The sequence below is a fragment of the Asterias rubens genome, chromosome 20 (genome assembly GCF_902459465.1).
Source record: "Asterias rubens chromosome 20, eAstRub1.3, whole genome shotgun sequence".
NCBI classification, from domain to species: Eukaryota; Metazoa; Echinodermata; class Asteroidea; order Forcipulatida; family Asteriidae; genus Asterias; species Asterias rubens.
The window spans coordinates 2035782-2053327 of record NC_047081.1 but is presented as its reverse complement, the minus strand read 5'-3'; the positions used below and the strand labels follow the sequence as shown (position 1 = coordinate 2053327).

The 17546-nt window shown below is 39.1% G+C and overlaps 1 protein-coding gene across 1 annotated transcript in view; it reads left to right on the top strand.

The window, feature by feature from the left end:
- Positions 1-17546, top strand: part of LOC117303942 (collagen alpha-2(V) chain-like) — a 36582-nt gene that overhangs the window by 6808 nt on the left and 12228 nt on the right. The window contains exons 8-17 of the mRNA XM_033788410.1: positions 3453-3479; positions 3938-3973; positions 4564-4647; positions 5310-5453; positions 6518-6562; positions 6945-6989; positions 7531-7635; positions 8179-8241; positions 9358-9408; positions 10439-10501. Coding sequence (XP_033644301.1) covers positions 3453-3479; positions 3938-3973; positions 4564-4647; positions 5310-5453; positions 6518-6562; positions 6945-6989; positions 7531-7635; positions 8179-8241; positions 9358-9408; positions 10439-10501 — 663 coding nt within the window. The remainder of the gene's footprint in view (positions 1-3452; positions 3480-3937; positions 3974-4563; positions 4648-5309; positions 5454-6517; positions 6563-6944; positions 6990-7530; positions 7636-8178; positions 8242-9357; positions 9409-10438; positions 10502-17546) is intronic.

The window sequence follows — 17546 nt, the reverse complement described above, 5'->3', positions numbered from 1 at the left end:
ATTATCACGCTTATCAATAAGACGATTTGTGAATCTTTTCGCTAACGATGGGGGTGTTTATCAAGATGAACGTTGTGATGTTAGGATCTTAGGGCCCTGTGAAAGGAATGAAGGTCGTTTTGCAGTAAGTGAGCGTTAGTCACTGTCCCTGTGAGCAAACATTAAATGTGTGTACGAGGGTGCTGAAAGGCAGTGTTACAAACACATACAGTTTGTCACTGTATCATGTGTTTTTTGGTGTAAATGTCAGGTTTTCAGATTAAATCTGAGGAAAGGATTATTCATAATGGCGGATCGTGGGTTTGTTTTTTTGTCGGAGGAAAGTTCCATGATTTGACTACTCATTTCCAGAACTTTCCTTGTTGAAGAAAAGCCTGCTATAGGCAGTGACTACAGTACACTGTACATCCAGACCTGGAAATAACCCACAGCTCCCTAAGCAATTGCTGTGGTGCCCTGATCTTTTGCTGTGGTGCCCTGTGCTTTTGCTGTGGTGCCCTGTGCTTTTGCTGTGGTGCCCTGTGCTTTTGCTGTGGTGCCCTGTGCTTTTGCTGTGTTGCCCTGTGCTTTTGCTGTGGTGCAAGGTTCCTGTACAAGTTTCTCGTAGAGTTGCCCCTTACCAGAGGAAAGTTGCTGTCCCCCTTCAAGAGAAAAGTTTGAGGCCTGCGAACAATGCTCACTCTTTGAGGCCCTTGTCACATGGAAATGTTTTTGGAGGGAACTTTTTCTACAGAGGAATTTCTCTGTCTTAAAGACAATTATTTGATTTTTAACACAGTGCTGCCATCTTGGTTTTGTCTTGGAGGTATAGCGTGGCTCTACTTTTTATCTAATAAGAATCGGTATAATATTACAAGGACCACATACAGGGCACAAGACAAAGGTCTGGTTAAAATCTCTTCACGCAGGAAGGTATCTTGGAAATGAGTGGGGTTTGGGCAAGGAAGTAGGGCACCTTCCATCTCAATTGACACTCTATTATCTAAATCCTCTTCTGTTCTTCCCGCCTTCAGGGACAACCCCCCGCCCCACCTCCCCTCCCTCCCCGCCAATCATCAACGGGGGGCATAAAGAATACCTACATCCCCCCTTCAATTGCTGGATGGCCTTTTAATAACCGTGAAAATTCCCAGCCTGCTTGCTTTCAAAACACCTGCGAGGATGCTTATATAAGACGTCTTCCACTAAATCTGGAGAAAAATCTAGAGCCTACTTTTTTTCAGGTACCTCTACTTCTCTCTCAAGGTAGGGGGGGTGTCTACTTTAACCACAGAGTTGTAGACAGTTGGCCAATTACGTTTAAAGTAGTCTGGATCAATGGGGGTGACTTCATCAGCAGACTCCCTTAACAGTGGTCTGCTGGCCAGACGCCAGCTAAAACACCCGATGACCAGTCAAACTTCACCTAAAGTTTTCTACTGACTAGCTAGTTCAGCGTTTGAAAGCATCCTTGTTTCATTTATGCTATACATTTGTGAAAAGGCTTACGAAGCTGCAAACATGACAAGAGAGGCTTATCCTGTTTGTCCAGTCACTAAAACAGTGCAAAAGGGCAAACCTTATTTTTCTTCCCCTGGACTTACTCATGTCCAGGAGAAAAAAATGCAGGTATTTTCAGATACAGCTTTGGGGTTTCCCCACAGTTGGGAATAAGATGGAAAACCTAACAAATAAGTTGCTGTAAATTATACTTAATAGGCTTAGAATTGCATTAATAAGGACCCTGGGAAGATAATTTGTCCGAATTCATAAGAGCATCTTGATACTTGTTACGTTTCGGTTCGTGTCATTCTTACCAACTTCTGAGTCGTACTCTCAACAGGGTCCACCTACCCCCTAGAGTCACAGACAGTTTGGTTAATTTGTGGGGTGGAAACGGAGCTATCGCTTACTCTGAAAACGCCACTAGGGTAGAACACGTTTTCCCTTGTTCTGAAACAGTACACCGCAAAGTGTGAAACATTTCTGTCGAAGACCCCTCGTGGGAGTCTGGTGAAGCGGAGAATTCCCACAACTGTACCCCCTCTTCAAGATAGCGTGCGGAAAGCGCCAGCTTGTCTGTTTCTTCTGTAAATACCTCCAAGGAGGTGAGGTGTTTCTCGAATTCCTCGGAGAGACTCAAGAATAGAAAATGCTCTGTACTTCTTAAATTTTTGAGGGAGTGGTTGCCCTCTAGAGAGGGTAAGGACCTCACGTGTTCGTTATTCTGACAATTCACTGGTGACCGTTTAGTAAGTGCGACAAATTAGCAGCTTCTTGTTTGAGTTTTAAACAACGGTGAAACTGTCTGATGAAATGTCTTTAAACCCGCAGTTAGTTTAGACTGGTGTGGACTTTTTTTTAATGCCACACACGAAGTGTGGAGCACTGACAAGAGAGGTCCACATAATGAAGGGACTTCAAACACTCTGTGGACTCACACCAGTCCACATAGTGTTTTTACAGTGTTAAAGAATATGAAGTGTAAATAACAAAGGAATGTTGACTTATCTGCAACACAGATGTGTGGGTGTGGTTGGGTATACAAAGTTAAACCGGGGACCTATAGCAAAAGACGACATCAGGGCCCCGGGCTGGGTTTTTATAGGTACCCAGTTTGAAAGTGTGAACAGACCAATGGGAGCTGTTGCAAAAAAGTCCTATAATCCCAACACAAACAAACTAGCTGAATTTAATTGAATACAGAAGGTCTCAACAATGAAATGCAACAAAGTAATGATTTGAAACATCACTCTACACATTTCCAACAAAAAATGGAGCACAATGCAGAGTAGTGTTGAAGTATTTTGACACGTGTTATGACTGTGTGGTGATGCATTCATGTAGTTTTTGTTTCAGTGTTCAACAACCTGTTAACTAATGATGTATGAGTGTAGCTTGAAAGTTTGCCAGGTTCTTGTGTGATTCATGATTCAGCTTTAAGAGATAAATGCTGTGCCCTAAAAGTGATGTGCTGAAAGTTTGTGTTTAGCATATGAATTATTCATGAGCTAGACTGTTTGCTAGTGTAGTGCCCAAAATTGGATTTGCTGATAGTTTGTGTTTAGCATATTATGAATTATTCATGAGCTAGACTGTTTGCCAGGTACTTATGCGATTCATATTAAGTTTATGAGAGAAATGCTGTACCACAAAAGTGATTTGCTGAAAGTTTTGTGATAACCATACATGAATTATTCATGAGCTAGACAGTTTGCCAGTGCAGTGCCCCAATTGGATTTGCTGAACGTTAGTGATTATATAACATACATGAATTATACATGAGCTGGACTGTTTACCAGGTACTTATGTGACTTCCAGTTCATGCCTTCAGGAAGACGGACAAGATCAATTTTGTGCAAAAAGTTGTCGTCTTAAGAACAGTTTAACCAAAACAATGGAAAAGTAGGGGTGAGAGTACTGTAAAATGTTTGTAACTCATTAGAATGTTTCTTTTGTTTATTTTCAAACAGGGTGAGCGAGGAATGAAAGGTCAAAAGGTAAATATTAAAAATGTTTTAGCAAATTGTAATATAGGAAAAGAATGCGCTTGAATGCCGACTAAATATACATTATGAGATCTCGACAAATTCAGGAACTTCCACCCTTTTGGAATCTGTTGTCGTAAAGTTGTCAAGTTCTGTACAAACTTGTTCACAATTTTATTGTTTAGAGCAAATTAGAGCAAATTGATCTCACAATATGTTATAAATCACGAGTGCTCAAGAAGACTCACACGTCCCGTCGCTCAATCATGAATTCCTGTTCGTCTTCACATTGTGTAATCGCTGGAAAAGATTAATTAACTCTTGATTTGTACTCAACTTGGGAAAGTGCAAGAGCTTAGGTTTTAAGCCATCACGATTTTGACACGTTTTCTCGTTTCCTATGTGGCGCCTTCTGGGTGACAAAATCTTTCACTTTTGTTTTCCTTCTTTTTTTCTTTTACAATGTGCAGGGCCAAGAGGGGCTTATGGGAGAGCCTGGAATGGAGGTTAGTGTCTGTTTTAAATTATCCAACTCATTATCGACTCGATTCAATTCAAAGCAACAGTTATTTCCACATAGCATCGTCAAGAAGAAGAAAAAGAATTACAGCCAATATACATAAATGTGGAGGGCCATTCCAACAACTGGGTCTTGTGGTCGAGGAACAGCCTATGACACCGTGGTCAAGTGGTTAGACTGCCGAACTTGCAATTAGAAGGTTGCGGGTTCGAATCCCCAGCTAACTACTGATTTCACAATGACTAGAATAATTATTGTCGTCTAGTTAATGAATCCAATTTCTTTGTTGATTTGTGTAATTCATAATCATAGATGTTAAACCAATGTTTGTATGAGAGAGATTGGCTGTTGCCAGCTAGGTGTTTATATCCCTTTGTGAGAGTTTGCCGAGTTCTCTTGATGGGAAGATCATTCAAACAAACAAACAAACAAACAAAACAAACATTAGCTTTACAAAAGACAACAAAATAACACCTACATGTACGTGTACAACATTTCAATATATTTTGTACTGTTTTGTACTGGTTGTTGTATTTCATAGCCATCGGAACGATTTGAACCTGCATTTCTTTACAGGGTGAGGTTGGACCAATGGGACCTGCTGGTACACCAGGGGACAGTTTTGACCCAGACAACAACATGCACGTTAGGACAATCAAAGTAAGTTCTGGATCTTACCCGAGAAGTCGAGTTCTGCTCGGGGAAACTATAGTAAACGAAGAGAAGAACACAAGCGGGGTGTGGGGGTGAAGGCAATGTGTAGTTGATAAAAAGTCATTTCATTTAATTTATTCTGGTTGTTAAGCCAAGGACTCTCAGAAAATCGAACTTAAAGGAACACGTTGCCTTGGATCGGTCGAGTTGGTCTTTGAAAAGCAGTTTTAACCTTTTGTTACAAAATGCATATGGTTAGAAAGATGTTCTAATAGTAGAGTACAATGATTCACACAAATTTGCCTTGAAATTGCGCGGTTTTCCTTTTACTTTGCGAACTAACATGGGATGGACGGCCGTGTTAGTCGACGAGTACCAGGAAAACCACGCAATTTCGAGTGATACTTGTGTGGGATCATTATACTCTATTTTTAAAATATCTTTCTAATCAGATGCATTTCATAACAAACGGTTATAAACACTTTTCAGAGAACAACTCATCCGATCCAAGGCAACGAGATTTGAGAGGAAAACCCCAGAGAACTTTTCCAAAGGACTATTCCAATGTAGCCAGGAAGGGACTGAAACCTAATCCATTTACATTGTAGTGCCCCAAGCAGGATTTGTCCATTTTAAACATTTAATTTTGTATTTTTTCCCTCGTGTAGGGTGAGAAGGGGGATTCAGGGCTGCGAGGGCCACAAGGCTTGTCTGGTCGTGACGGGTCGCCAGGGAACGATGGTTTCAATGGAACGGATGGAATGCCCGGCTTCAATGGGATGGATGGAAGGGACGGCAAGACTGGGTCACCGGTGAGGGATTTAAGGCATGCTTTAGCAGAATCAGGTCACCAGCTAAATTGTTTTGTGATGTAAACTGTGATTGACTGGTTCCCTAACAAATTTGACTTAGCTCTAAGCTTAACCTTTTAGAGTTCATCCATTTGAATTTTTAACACAACTTTTTTCTTTAAAAAACTTTCTGAAAAAAACACACCATGGAATAGAAGATTGGTTTTGTTTTAGAAATAAAGATACTATATTAACATGGGAAATTTTTGAAAATGTCAGTAGGTAAGTGAACTATAGGTTTGCGTCCACTATAGGCATTTTGGTGCAAGCCATTTCTGGCCACTGTGGTCTTCAAAGGGATAAATTATATATTAAAACTAACAAAGCTGATTGAAAATGGCTTCACAATGACTCTTTAATAGCTAATGAAGCCACTTACACAATGGCTTATGAAGCCACTTCAAACAAAGGCTCATGAAGCCGTAATCGAGGCCCTGTTAAAAAAAATGCAATTGGAGGTCTTTGACTTTGGTCCAATTTGTAATTTTCCATCGCAATGCAATTAATTCACACCTGGTCAGACAGGGTTATATATGTCACTGCCAAGCTTTACATTTCGTGGACAGTTCGTTGTTTTCTTAGTCATAAAAACTGACATTGTAAATCATTTGGCACCGGGCTGGGCCAATAAACCACCACTCTGCAGGTGTCTGAGGTTCCTGTTAGGACTAGGTTTGCTTTTATTTCATGTACTTTTTTTCTTGTTGACTTAAAGTTGACGTTTATTGCTGACAAAAAGTGACACAATTAAAATAGTTTTGTAACCAGGCCTCAGTCAATGAACTTAAGTGTCGTTGAGCGATTGTACTGTGACCTTCTGTTAATTTTTCAATTTCTATATTTGTATTATCGAGCAATACCCTGGAGTTAAGCTTCTTTAATTTTACTTTCGTAGTTATGTTCATAACAGTTCATAACATTTTGTATTGATTGGTGTTGTCATGAAACAAGTTTGTCTGAAATTACGGTACATGAAGGTTCCAATTTTGTTTAGATTTTGAAATGAGTTTTTTGCCTATTTTCAGGGTATGAAAGGGGAGAAAGGTGATTCTGGCGCTGTCGGGCAAATGGTGAGTATAGTCTTGGTTTCTGGTGTAATTTATTAATGGGCGTCCGTGACAAATTGTTGAGCCCGGGTCAAAATTCCAGTTGAACCTAGTTAAACTGGGTTTAACTGGAACTAGTTGAAAACCAGTTGATAAACTAGTTAAACACAGTTAAAACCATTTGGTTTAATATGGGAAATGGACAGAAACCAACTGGTTTATAATTTCAACCTAGTTGAACACAGTTAAACCTAGTCCAAACTTGTATGGAAAATGGACGAGTTTGGTCACTATCCAGTTGAACCAGTTGACCCCAGTTAACTAGGTTCAACTGGAATTTTGACCTGGGAAACACCAAGATTAGATTGAGTTTAATCAAAGACATTGTTTATAAATGTTTTTGCAGGGCATTAAAGGCATGCAAGGATTCCCGGGACTGCCAGGAGACAGGGTGAGTTTCAAGGAATTTATTTTTAATGAAAAGCTGTGCAAGTTTTGGTGGTTAAGACACAGGGGTGTGGGTTGGAATCCCGGTCATGACACTTGCGTCCTTGAGCAAGACACTTCCTTTCACCTAGGGGACTGAATGGGTGGCTGCAAGGGTATGAGGTTGTTGTTGTGTTTAAAGGGGCCATTCGAAGCACCACGGCAGCTCAGGGCTGTGTACTCCCCAGTGAGCTGAGGAAGATTACAGGAATATTTTGGCTTAATGACCAGGGTGGATTTCACAAATAGTTAAGATTAGTCTTATCTCGAGCTAGGATGAGTTACTCGTCCTAACTTAGGACTAGTCCTAAGTTAGGACTAGTCCTAAGTTAGGACTATCTTTGTGAAACCGATCCCAGGCCACTGATGTAAACCGCATTGATACAAAGGTCATCTCAAAATGGTGCTATATAAGAACTAGTTATTATTGGTATTAACCCTTCTTGATTCCAATGTTGACCATTGAAACGTCGCTCATTTGGTCGTCTTTTTTTCCCTCATCACAGGGTCAGAAGGGTGAGGCGGGAGACAGCGGAGAATTAACACAAGGGTTACCGGGACCTGCTGGTCCACAGGGCCCGCCTGGCGACCCAGGACTCATGGGACAAAAGGTATGTATTAATTATCATTCGACTCCTCGCATCTGTAATAGATGGAAATGCGCATCGGGTATGAAGAATATCAATGTTGGTTTTACTCTCATCGGTGTAAGTTGGTACACCAAAATTAATATCCCCGCATTTTCCTCAGAATTGCCTTTTAGGAAGGACCTGGTGCACTTATCGAAAAGAGAAAGGGGTTTGCCCCAGTGTTCCTGGTTTTATTGGCTGCATGGTGTGTCACAGCACCCTGAAAAAAAAAAAAACATTACATGGTGCTATATTTAAAGGGAAAAGGTCTCATACTTCAAATTAATAAGTTAGGGAAAATGTTATTACATGCTCAAAATTGTACATGGTTTTATACTATTTTCGCTTAACTCACAGAATTAGCCAACAATTTTCACAGGTTTGTTATTTCATCTTCATGGTTTATCTTTATGGTTTATCACCAAAAAAAAAACTGTCTGCAACTATTTTGTCAACTTCACCACTCCTGTTAAACACCTTTACAGTTAATTAAGTTTCACTGATGTCTCACATATTTTGTCTCAGGGTGATTCGGGAGCGGCTGGCACCCCAGGGAAGGCAGGTCCACAAGGTGTTGAAGGAAGCAAGGTGAACCTTGAATTTAATTTTGTAAAAAAAAAAACATTTTACTTCAAGTTCAAATATTTAGGGTCAAGAAACCCTGTATGATGGTCAAAACTTAAAATGCAACTGTTACCTCACATTCAAAATTCAATATCAACTTATTTATGCCAAGAACTCGCTATTCAACATTTTAAGAGAGATCCTTCTCTGACCCCAAAATGTGGAATAAGTTTCCTACACAGATCAGAATTGCCAGTGCACTCACCTCATTCAAGACAATCCTTAAAGCTCACCTGTTCCAGCAGGCTTACTAACCATTCAACTGTGCCTCAGCGCCTTAGAATAAACTCTTGATTTTGGCGCCCTACAAATGACCTTTGATTGATTGACTGATTGATTTTTTAATTTCAATTTGTTCAGAATTCAAGTGCAGAAAGTTGTTCAGCAGAAACAAATGCTCAGAAAATATAATGAACTTATGCAAACTGCCCACCAACAAAAATTATCTAAGGTATCAGCGCAAAAAAAAATAGTTTATGGCCTGATGTTTCAACCCTAGTAAAGTCTTTTCTTGGAGGCTAAATGAGAACACAACACAATGGGAGACTTTCTGGGACGATAGAGGGCAGCAGACTTACCGGGTAAATCCATTGTTCTCAGAATTATGCGCATGTTCAGAACTACGTAAACAATGGAAATTTACCCGGTATGTCTGCTGCCACCTAGCGTTGGAAAGTCTCCTATTACTATGGTCAAGTGGTTAGATTGCCGGACTTGCAGTCACTCTGTTGTAGGTTCGAATCCGCCAATCTAACCGCCGATTTCACAATGACTAGAATAAGTATTGTCATCTAGTTACTGGATCACAATTTCTTGATTTGTGAAATTCATAATCATAGACGTTAAACCAGACATTAGACCAATGTTTGAGCTTGGCTGTTGCCAGCTTGGCGTTGTTGGAGTTTGCGGAGTTCCCTTGACGGGAACATCATCTAAACAAAACTAACAGGTATACTGTATAACATTGCCAAGACAAAGTCTCAAGTTCAAGCTTAGCAGATATCTGAAGACGATTAGATGGAACAATAATTGTATAAAAGTTGTTAAAAGATTTGATGTCTGTTTCATGCTCTCGTAAAGGGAGAAAGGGGTAGTGCTGGCCCTATAGTCAGTCAGTTTGGAATAATGCAGGTGAGGTGTAGAAACATGCATGAAATAGCCGTATGGTGTCAGATAAAAGAGTTTCATTTTAGTCCTGGTGTGGATGCTGTCTCTGATACTGTTTTATGTCTTGTAGCATGAAGTGCTGTTTACTTACATTTATTTTAAAAAAATGTGTTCAAGCTGCATCCAAACAGACAAACTATTTTAATGTTAATTCAATTTTGAACAGAATAAATAGATTGTTGTGTATTTATTTGAGTTTTTGTAAAGTGTATTTAGTTATAATGAGGCAGCCTTCTGACTTGACAGAAGCTCGTTTGTTGGACAGCTAATTTCCCGACGATGACTTAGAGTAAACTAGTCAAAGCGTTGTGACCAATTAAGAACTCACACCTCGGTAGTTAATTTAACACCTAGGAGTCCCCTCATTAAGACGGCTCTTTTTAGAGCTGAGAAATCACCCAAATCCCCCCAAAAGGGTACTAGAGAAGTTTCTAATAGATGTTAAATTTGCATCGGGGATAAAGAATATTAATTTTGGTTTTTACCCATACACCGATGTGTGATAAGCACTGTATACTCAGTACTTTCCCGAGTCCTGTGAAAAAATATCACAGGCATGTTACTCGGGTGGGATTCGAACCCACGACCCTTGCAATTCTAGAGCAGTGTCTTACCAACTGGACTACCGAGGTTGCCCGGCAGCTAGAGGCAGTTCGAATCCTAGAGAAGTTTCACAAATTCCTAAAAAGATATACTCCGTGCTAGTTGAATATTATACAGGCATGTGAGACTTCCTCTTTTCATCTGATTTCCTCTTGTTTCTTCACTTTCTGTGTACAAAAGTATATAGGAATGTTCTCTTTTCCTCTTTTTTCCTTCCCTGGTTTCCTCTTTTGTCATGGATAGTTACCCACATGCCCGATATAAAGCAAGACAAGTTCTTAAGAGAACATAATCTACCCAGCAAGTAGATACATACACATGGTGTTACCGCTACAAAGTTAATATTGCGCTAAATTTTCTCATCATAGTTTTCTTGTTTAATTCCTAACAGGGACCACCAGGCGACAAAGGAGACATGGGTGATCTGGGATTACCAGGGGAACGTGGACAACCTGTAAGACTTATAAATGTGTTTCTCAGTAACAAAACTTTTTTATGTGTACCTTGAGAGAAAATGTCTACCATCTTGTCCGTGTTTGTTTGTTTGTTTGTTTGGTTGTTTGTTCGTTTTTTCTTTCTTTTTTCTCCGTTTGTTTCCTTCTGGCACTACTTTTCACTCTTAACTTTTCAAGATACATAATAGTACAATAGCCCTGCAGGCAAAAAGTCCTTGATTTCAACTTTTTCTTAGAAACTTAAAAATACACGCTTGCCTTTTTTATGATCAGCGAGTACATTTCTTGTATGAAAATTCTGAAAAAGTCTTGAAATTTATTCAGTTATGCTTTGACCGGTGGTGACTTTTTGATAAAGTATCGAAACTGTGTCGTACATTTGAGACTTCCTGTGAGTGATTCTGGACACTGCCGGCACAAAATTACCTCTTCCTCGATAATGATTGAAATATCCTCTCCGGAGAGGTCCAAAACGCTACGACAAATAAATCTATTGATTCTTCTATAATCCTAGAAGAGAATTGACAAAGGGTATCAATTTCATTTTCCCCCTGAAAAAGTCAGAATAAATTATCAAATACTTTTCTTTATTCTGGTTTGGCAGCCCCGTTCTAGAAACTTTACACAACTGCTGCGTTGTCAGCTTGTGCAAGTTTCTTTTTGTTAGTTATTTTTAAAAGTTTTTTTTTATAGAGATCGCCATGCATTACAAGGCCACTGAGGTCTACACTGAACTGATTTGGGCTATCGACCCAAATCAACTGCCACCAGGGGCACGTTGCCACCTACTCCTAGGGCTGAAACAGGGTTACCCCCTTCACAGTCCGTAAGGATGTAGGCATGGGTATCATCCACTAGGAGCCACCTACTCCTGGGGCTGAAACAGGGTTACCCCCTTCACAGTCCGTAAGGATGTAGGCATGGGTATCATCCACTAGGAGCCACCTACTCCTAGGGCTGAAACAGGGTTACCCCCTTCACAGTCCCTAAGGATGTAGGCATGGGTATCATCCACTAGGAGCCACCTACTCCTGGGGCTGAAACAGGGTTACCCCCTTCACAGTCCGTAAGGATGTAGGCATGGGTATCATCCACTAGGAGCCACCTACTCCTGGGGCTGAAACAGGGTTACCCTATTCACAGTCTGTTAGGATGTAGGCATGGGTATCATCCACTAGGAGCCACCTACTCCTGGGGCTGAAGCAGGGTTACCCTATTCACAGTCTATAAGGATGTAGGCATGGGTATCATCCACTAGGAGCCTGGCTGGTAGAGCAGAATGCACTACCCCCCAAAAAATGTGTGCACAACTTTTGCAATAAATGATGCGAAAGTGAACTTACGCAGATGGGTAAAGTTTCATGAAATCGGGGTCGTTTAAAAATGAAAGAAACTAGTTGATTATGTCAAAGTTTAAATGTTTCATTCCCACAATCCATGAGTTTTTAAACATGTTAAACGAACAAGCTGACCATGACAGGTCCCGTATTTGAGTCACACTACAACCTCTAAATACATGATAGTGATTGAAGAAGTTTATAATTTGATCGACGTGACTTTGAAGGTTTTGTTTGGTTTTTGCCAAATTAGAACTGAGTAATTCTTTATCATCAGAAACCATCAGTGTCTTTTCCCTCCAAGAGTTTACAAACCATCGTTACATTTGTTCAATTTGTTCTAAGTTACTCTAGAATAATTGGTAATGGCAAACCTAAACTACGTCATTCTCGAAACCATTTCCTAAAAACTAAACGATTATTGAGAAGGGAGATTTTCTTGAGTTTCCTGTACTTTTTTGTTGATATATTATGAGAATTTAACTCATTGACCAGTGCCAAGGGAGGCAATGTCATACCAACTCAAAGTCCTCAAGTAATAATGGATGGCAAGAATTATTTCTTGTGCCAAAACTTGTCTGAAATCTTATCACACTTACACAGGCTTACTGGTCATGAAAAAAAACAGTCAAATCCCAAACTGATTGAGGAAAAAAAAAAAACTTTCCTGTAAGTTGGATCCGACCGTGCGGAAGAACCTTATTTATTTATTTATTTTTTTTAAATGATTGTGATTGATATCTTGATACATTTTTTTTTTTAAACCTAAATATACTTGTTCTTTCACTTTAAATATTGTATTACTTTGATATTAAGTCACTTATCATACTCCTTCTGTTGTCTTGAAGTGTCTTATAGTTCTTGAAGCTTGCATGTACTTCTTAAAAACCATGTTCCTCCCATTTCTTTCCCATTCCAACTATTTAGTCTCCATACATATTGTCATTTATTTTTCTATTCCTTGCTTGTCTTATTTCTACTTTTCTTCTTGTTTTTCTGTTTGTATGACATTCAAAATGATATAGCTCTCAAATTCCTGTTCATTTGCCTTGAAATAATGTGCAATTTATCGATTGTATCAATACGTGTGGTTCAAAATACTACCCCCTCTATAGTTTGGCAAAGAGACACCAATATTGCAGTGTAGGGGAACAAATCGAGACGTTTTTAGTCAAAATGGCTTCTTAGGGCCTTGTCGAACGAGGCAACTTTTACAGGCATCTTGGAGGCAACCAGCTGCAGTGCATGCTACAGGAACACTCTGGTAGCACATTTTTCAAAAACTATGATCCCCAAAAATATGTGATTATTAAAAAAAAAATGTGAATGCATTTTTTTTCTTCCTAGAGATTGCCTGGAACTGGTTGCCTGTAAATTGGCGCTTGTTTCTTATGTAACTATGAACAAAATTGCTCCAATTTAACTGGTAACTTTTGATTAAGCACTTCATTGACCACACAGTATTACACTCTAACACGCAAAATGGTTTAAAGCTTCCCATGGACAAACTATAGAGGGCGCTATATTGTGTACCACCCTTATTGCTATAGACCTTATGGCAAATACCAATGCGCAAGCGCAGACTGTTGAATGAGGTGCATTGTGGGATATATATGGATCAAATTTGGATACCAGCTAGACCACAATGCACCTAATTCCAAGCTTTACGCGCGCGCCCCGGTATTTGCGAAAAGGTCTATGTATAGTTGTTTAGACTGGCCGTGCAGTACTCTATTTAGAGCTTTTGTATAATAAATATATATATATATTATATTCATGTGTAGTTTGCAATAGAGTTGCACCATTCTTCCACTTTTAATCACTTCATTTTATCATCAGCACATTTATAACTTCATCAAAAGCTTTTAGCTACAAGATGGAATGTTATGTTAGTTAACAGTCATCTCTATCCATCCTGCTCTTATACCCTCTTGTACTTGGGGTCTTTCTCCGGGGATAAGATTCACAGCGAAAAAAAAAAACTTTTCTCTGCAAAAGTTGTTAAAATTCAGGAACTTTTTAGTATTTCCAACTTTGGCTTTCTAAAGTCGAGATCTCTATTGATGGTTGGGGATATCAACTTGTGTGAGTCTCTGAAATTTGAGAGAGACATTTCTTTTGTAAATCAAGAAACGCAAGTGGTGTTTTAAGACTTGAAAGACCATTTAGAGAGAGATAAGTTTTTTAAGTATCTTCCAAAAATCATGTGGTGAATCTTTACCAAAACAGAAGAAAATGGTGTCAACCACAGTTGTTTTTGTAGAACTGACACTACTTAAGAGAGATCTTTACCTCACCGAGTTATACTATCACCATGCAGAGTTTCAAATCCTACTTTAAAAGGTGTTAGTTTTTGACCAGCTCTTCCCCCCACTTGTCTCCAGTCCTTAAAATCTTTTCATGTCTGTGCCGTATTGTAGGGAATGCGCGGTGTGCGTGGCCAGAAAGGAGTCTGGGGCAAATCGGGGCGCAGGGGAAAGAGGGTACGTGGTAGCATGCCAGGCTTATGAAGCATGTGTGCCACACTGAACTGCGCAACTCTAATATCGCTCCTTTTAAATGCTGTCACCCAAACATTATCCCAGTTGGGATACATGCATCCCAATTTGGATATATGTATCCCAATTTGGTGATTTTTATACCCTGATTGGTGATAATTGCCACCGATGAGGGTATAAACTGTTTCATTCAGAAACTCTTGGGTGACATCTCATTTTTGATGCTCTAATATTGTATGCTTTAACTGGGATCATTGTTACCAAACTCACTTGATTGGGGTAGAGTGTTACCCTGATTGGGTACCAAAGGCCCAATTGGGGTAATTATTAGACCCATCATCAGGAACTGTTTTGAGTGACATTGATGCCCTCTGCTAACTTAACACAGGGTTATTGTCAACTAACGTATTAACCCAACTAGGAATGCAAACAAATTGGGAATTCAGCAGTTGAGTTTCATCGGACACTTTGAAATCATTCCAATTTGGGCAAAAACAGCTCAACTTAGGCAAACAATTTACTTTGCATTAATATTAGGTGTTTTATACCAGATGTCCTTTTGGGACATGGTCATATCCCAATTGAGGGCATCTACACATACCTCAACCGAGGTAGTTTACAGTTGACAATAATTCCCTCAAACCAGTAATGTTTACATAACTCAATAACACAAAGTAATTGAACTGCATTTAACTTAATACAAATTAATTGGAGAGCTATGGACTAACCAAAACTTTCGTGGTAAGAAGCTTTCACTAGACATAAGCAACTTTGTAGGACAAGAAGACATAGTTATTTCATAAAATATTTTACTGAGGAAGCTAAGCTATTTAAATGTTGATATCAAATTTGTTGAGTAGCATTAGTTGTTATTATTAGTTATTCTTTTGATTAAAAAGTCAAAAGAACTGCTTACCTTTACCTTTCAGCCTCTCATCAATGTTAAACACTGGTTTGACATTAAAGCAATACAAATAAGAAGTAAAATACTACTCTCAAAAAGATGGATATAACACTCAAACTAAATAAACATTAGGAGTGACGTGGCCAAGTGGTCTAGGGCGTTGGGCTCATCTTATTGTATTTACAGAATGTGGGTTCGAATACTGGCCTGGTCAGTTGCAAAGCACTTTATCGTAATTGCTTCTCTCTTAAGGGTACAAATGGTGAGAGCTGTAATTGACTGGTATCCTGTCCAGGGGGAATAGAAATATTCTCAGTTGCCAAGGAGACTTGACACTTGTGTCCTCGAGCAAGGCACTTTATCAGAATTGCTTCTCTTTACACAGAAGTACTAATGGGTACCAGTTAGACTTTACTTTTACTAATTAAACATTAACATCAGCATCCTGCTTTAACAGCAAGTTTAGGCGTTAACAAAACCATGGCATGGAGAGTTATTGTGCAGTGCGCCCTCATTGTCTGTTTTCTGCAACTTGTCTAACGATTGTCTGTAGAAAGTTAACTGACAGCTCATCTTAAACATACAACACCCCCCCCCCCCCCCTTTAATAACTCTACACAACAAACATTAAAGGAACACGTTGCCTTGGATCGGTCGAGTTGGTCTTTGAAAAGCATTATGTAACCATTTGTTATAAAATGCATAAGGGTAGAAAGATGTTATAAGAGTAGAATACAATGATCTACACAAATATGCCCCGAAATTGCGTGGTTTTCTTTTTCCCTCGTCAACTAACACAGTCGGCCATTTATGGAAGTCAAATTTTTGACTCCCATAAATGGCAGGCTGTGTTAGTCCGTGACGTTAAAAGGAAAACTTATACAGATCATTATATTCTACTTTTAAAACATCTTTCTAACCATATGCATTTCATAACAAACGGTTTCAAACGCTTTTAATAGACCAACTCGCCTGATCCAAGGCAACGTGTTCCTTTAACATAGATTTGTTATTATTTTCTGCATGTGTCTGTTGTTCTTATCTGAAGTTGATTTTATTTCAGGTTTTCGTTTAGGTATTTAATTCTTATGGGACAGGGCCACTTTCCATTACCATTACGTTCTATGGGCACATTTCATAAAGGGCACCAAGTCCAAAACCAGGGCAACAGAATCCTGGAACCTTAGTGGCATTTCCTGAAATTCATGGCCTGGGGTTTGAGTAAAAAGGAGAGAAGACATTAAATATAGTATTGTTGTACAGAAGAGGTAGAACTGACAAAATAGTCACAGAGTGTGTTCATGTTTTCTATGATCAACTACACTTAACAATATATATATATTTTGTTAAAGTGCGCAATTTTCAGCATGTAGACACATTGTCTTTAAATAGTTTTGGTTGTAACAACTGAAAACACCCCTTTTTTTCATCTTTCGATTATGACTTGGAATTTCCCGGAAAAGGCTGCCAATATGAACTTTTGAATCAGTACACTTTTAGACTAAATCTAAACAGCGTTTCTATCCCCACCAATTCTGCTTACCACAAACAGGTGTCTCTTGTTAACTCCCAATCTATTGAAAGATTGAACGCTCAAATCGTTAGTTTTAATTACTTCATGCAACTTGTTATCGCAAACACTTTATGTGAAAGAGTTTTCAGAAAACTCACCTTTCCTCAAAGTATTACAGAACGCTCAAATTCATTAGTTTGAATTACTTCAAGCAACTTGTTTTAATCACAAACACCCAATGTCTAAAAGCTTTCAAAAAAGCAAAACAGATTGTTGGTCTAGAAAACATTGTTTGAACATCCTGATAGTTTACCTCCTACCTGATGACACATTTTTTTTTCCAAGAAAAAATGTCAACTTTATGATAGAAGAGGAAATTGAAGATCAGACGATGATCCATTTTCCTTTTCATGTTTTCAAACGGAGCATCTTGCTACTAATGACTGGGCAATAATTGTCTCACATGTTGACAAGCTTATGTGTTGACATTAATTTGACCTCTCATATACCTCCACTATAAATTTGCCATAAGAGAACATGCAGGATTACTATTACAGTACCTTATTAATTAAAGGTGCACTCTCAGCCAAGTAATCAAGCAACCAGTTGGACACCAAGTTATCTGCCCTTTTGCTCACCTTTCCTCAAAGTATTTGCAGAATAAAGTTTTAAAAATGTGGAAATAACTAGAATGTGGGCATTACCAGAATGAAGTAAACATTGGAAATTTACCTGGGCCCAATTTCATAGAGCTGCTAAGCACGAAAATTTGCTTAGCATGACATTTCTGCC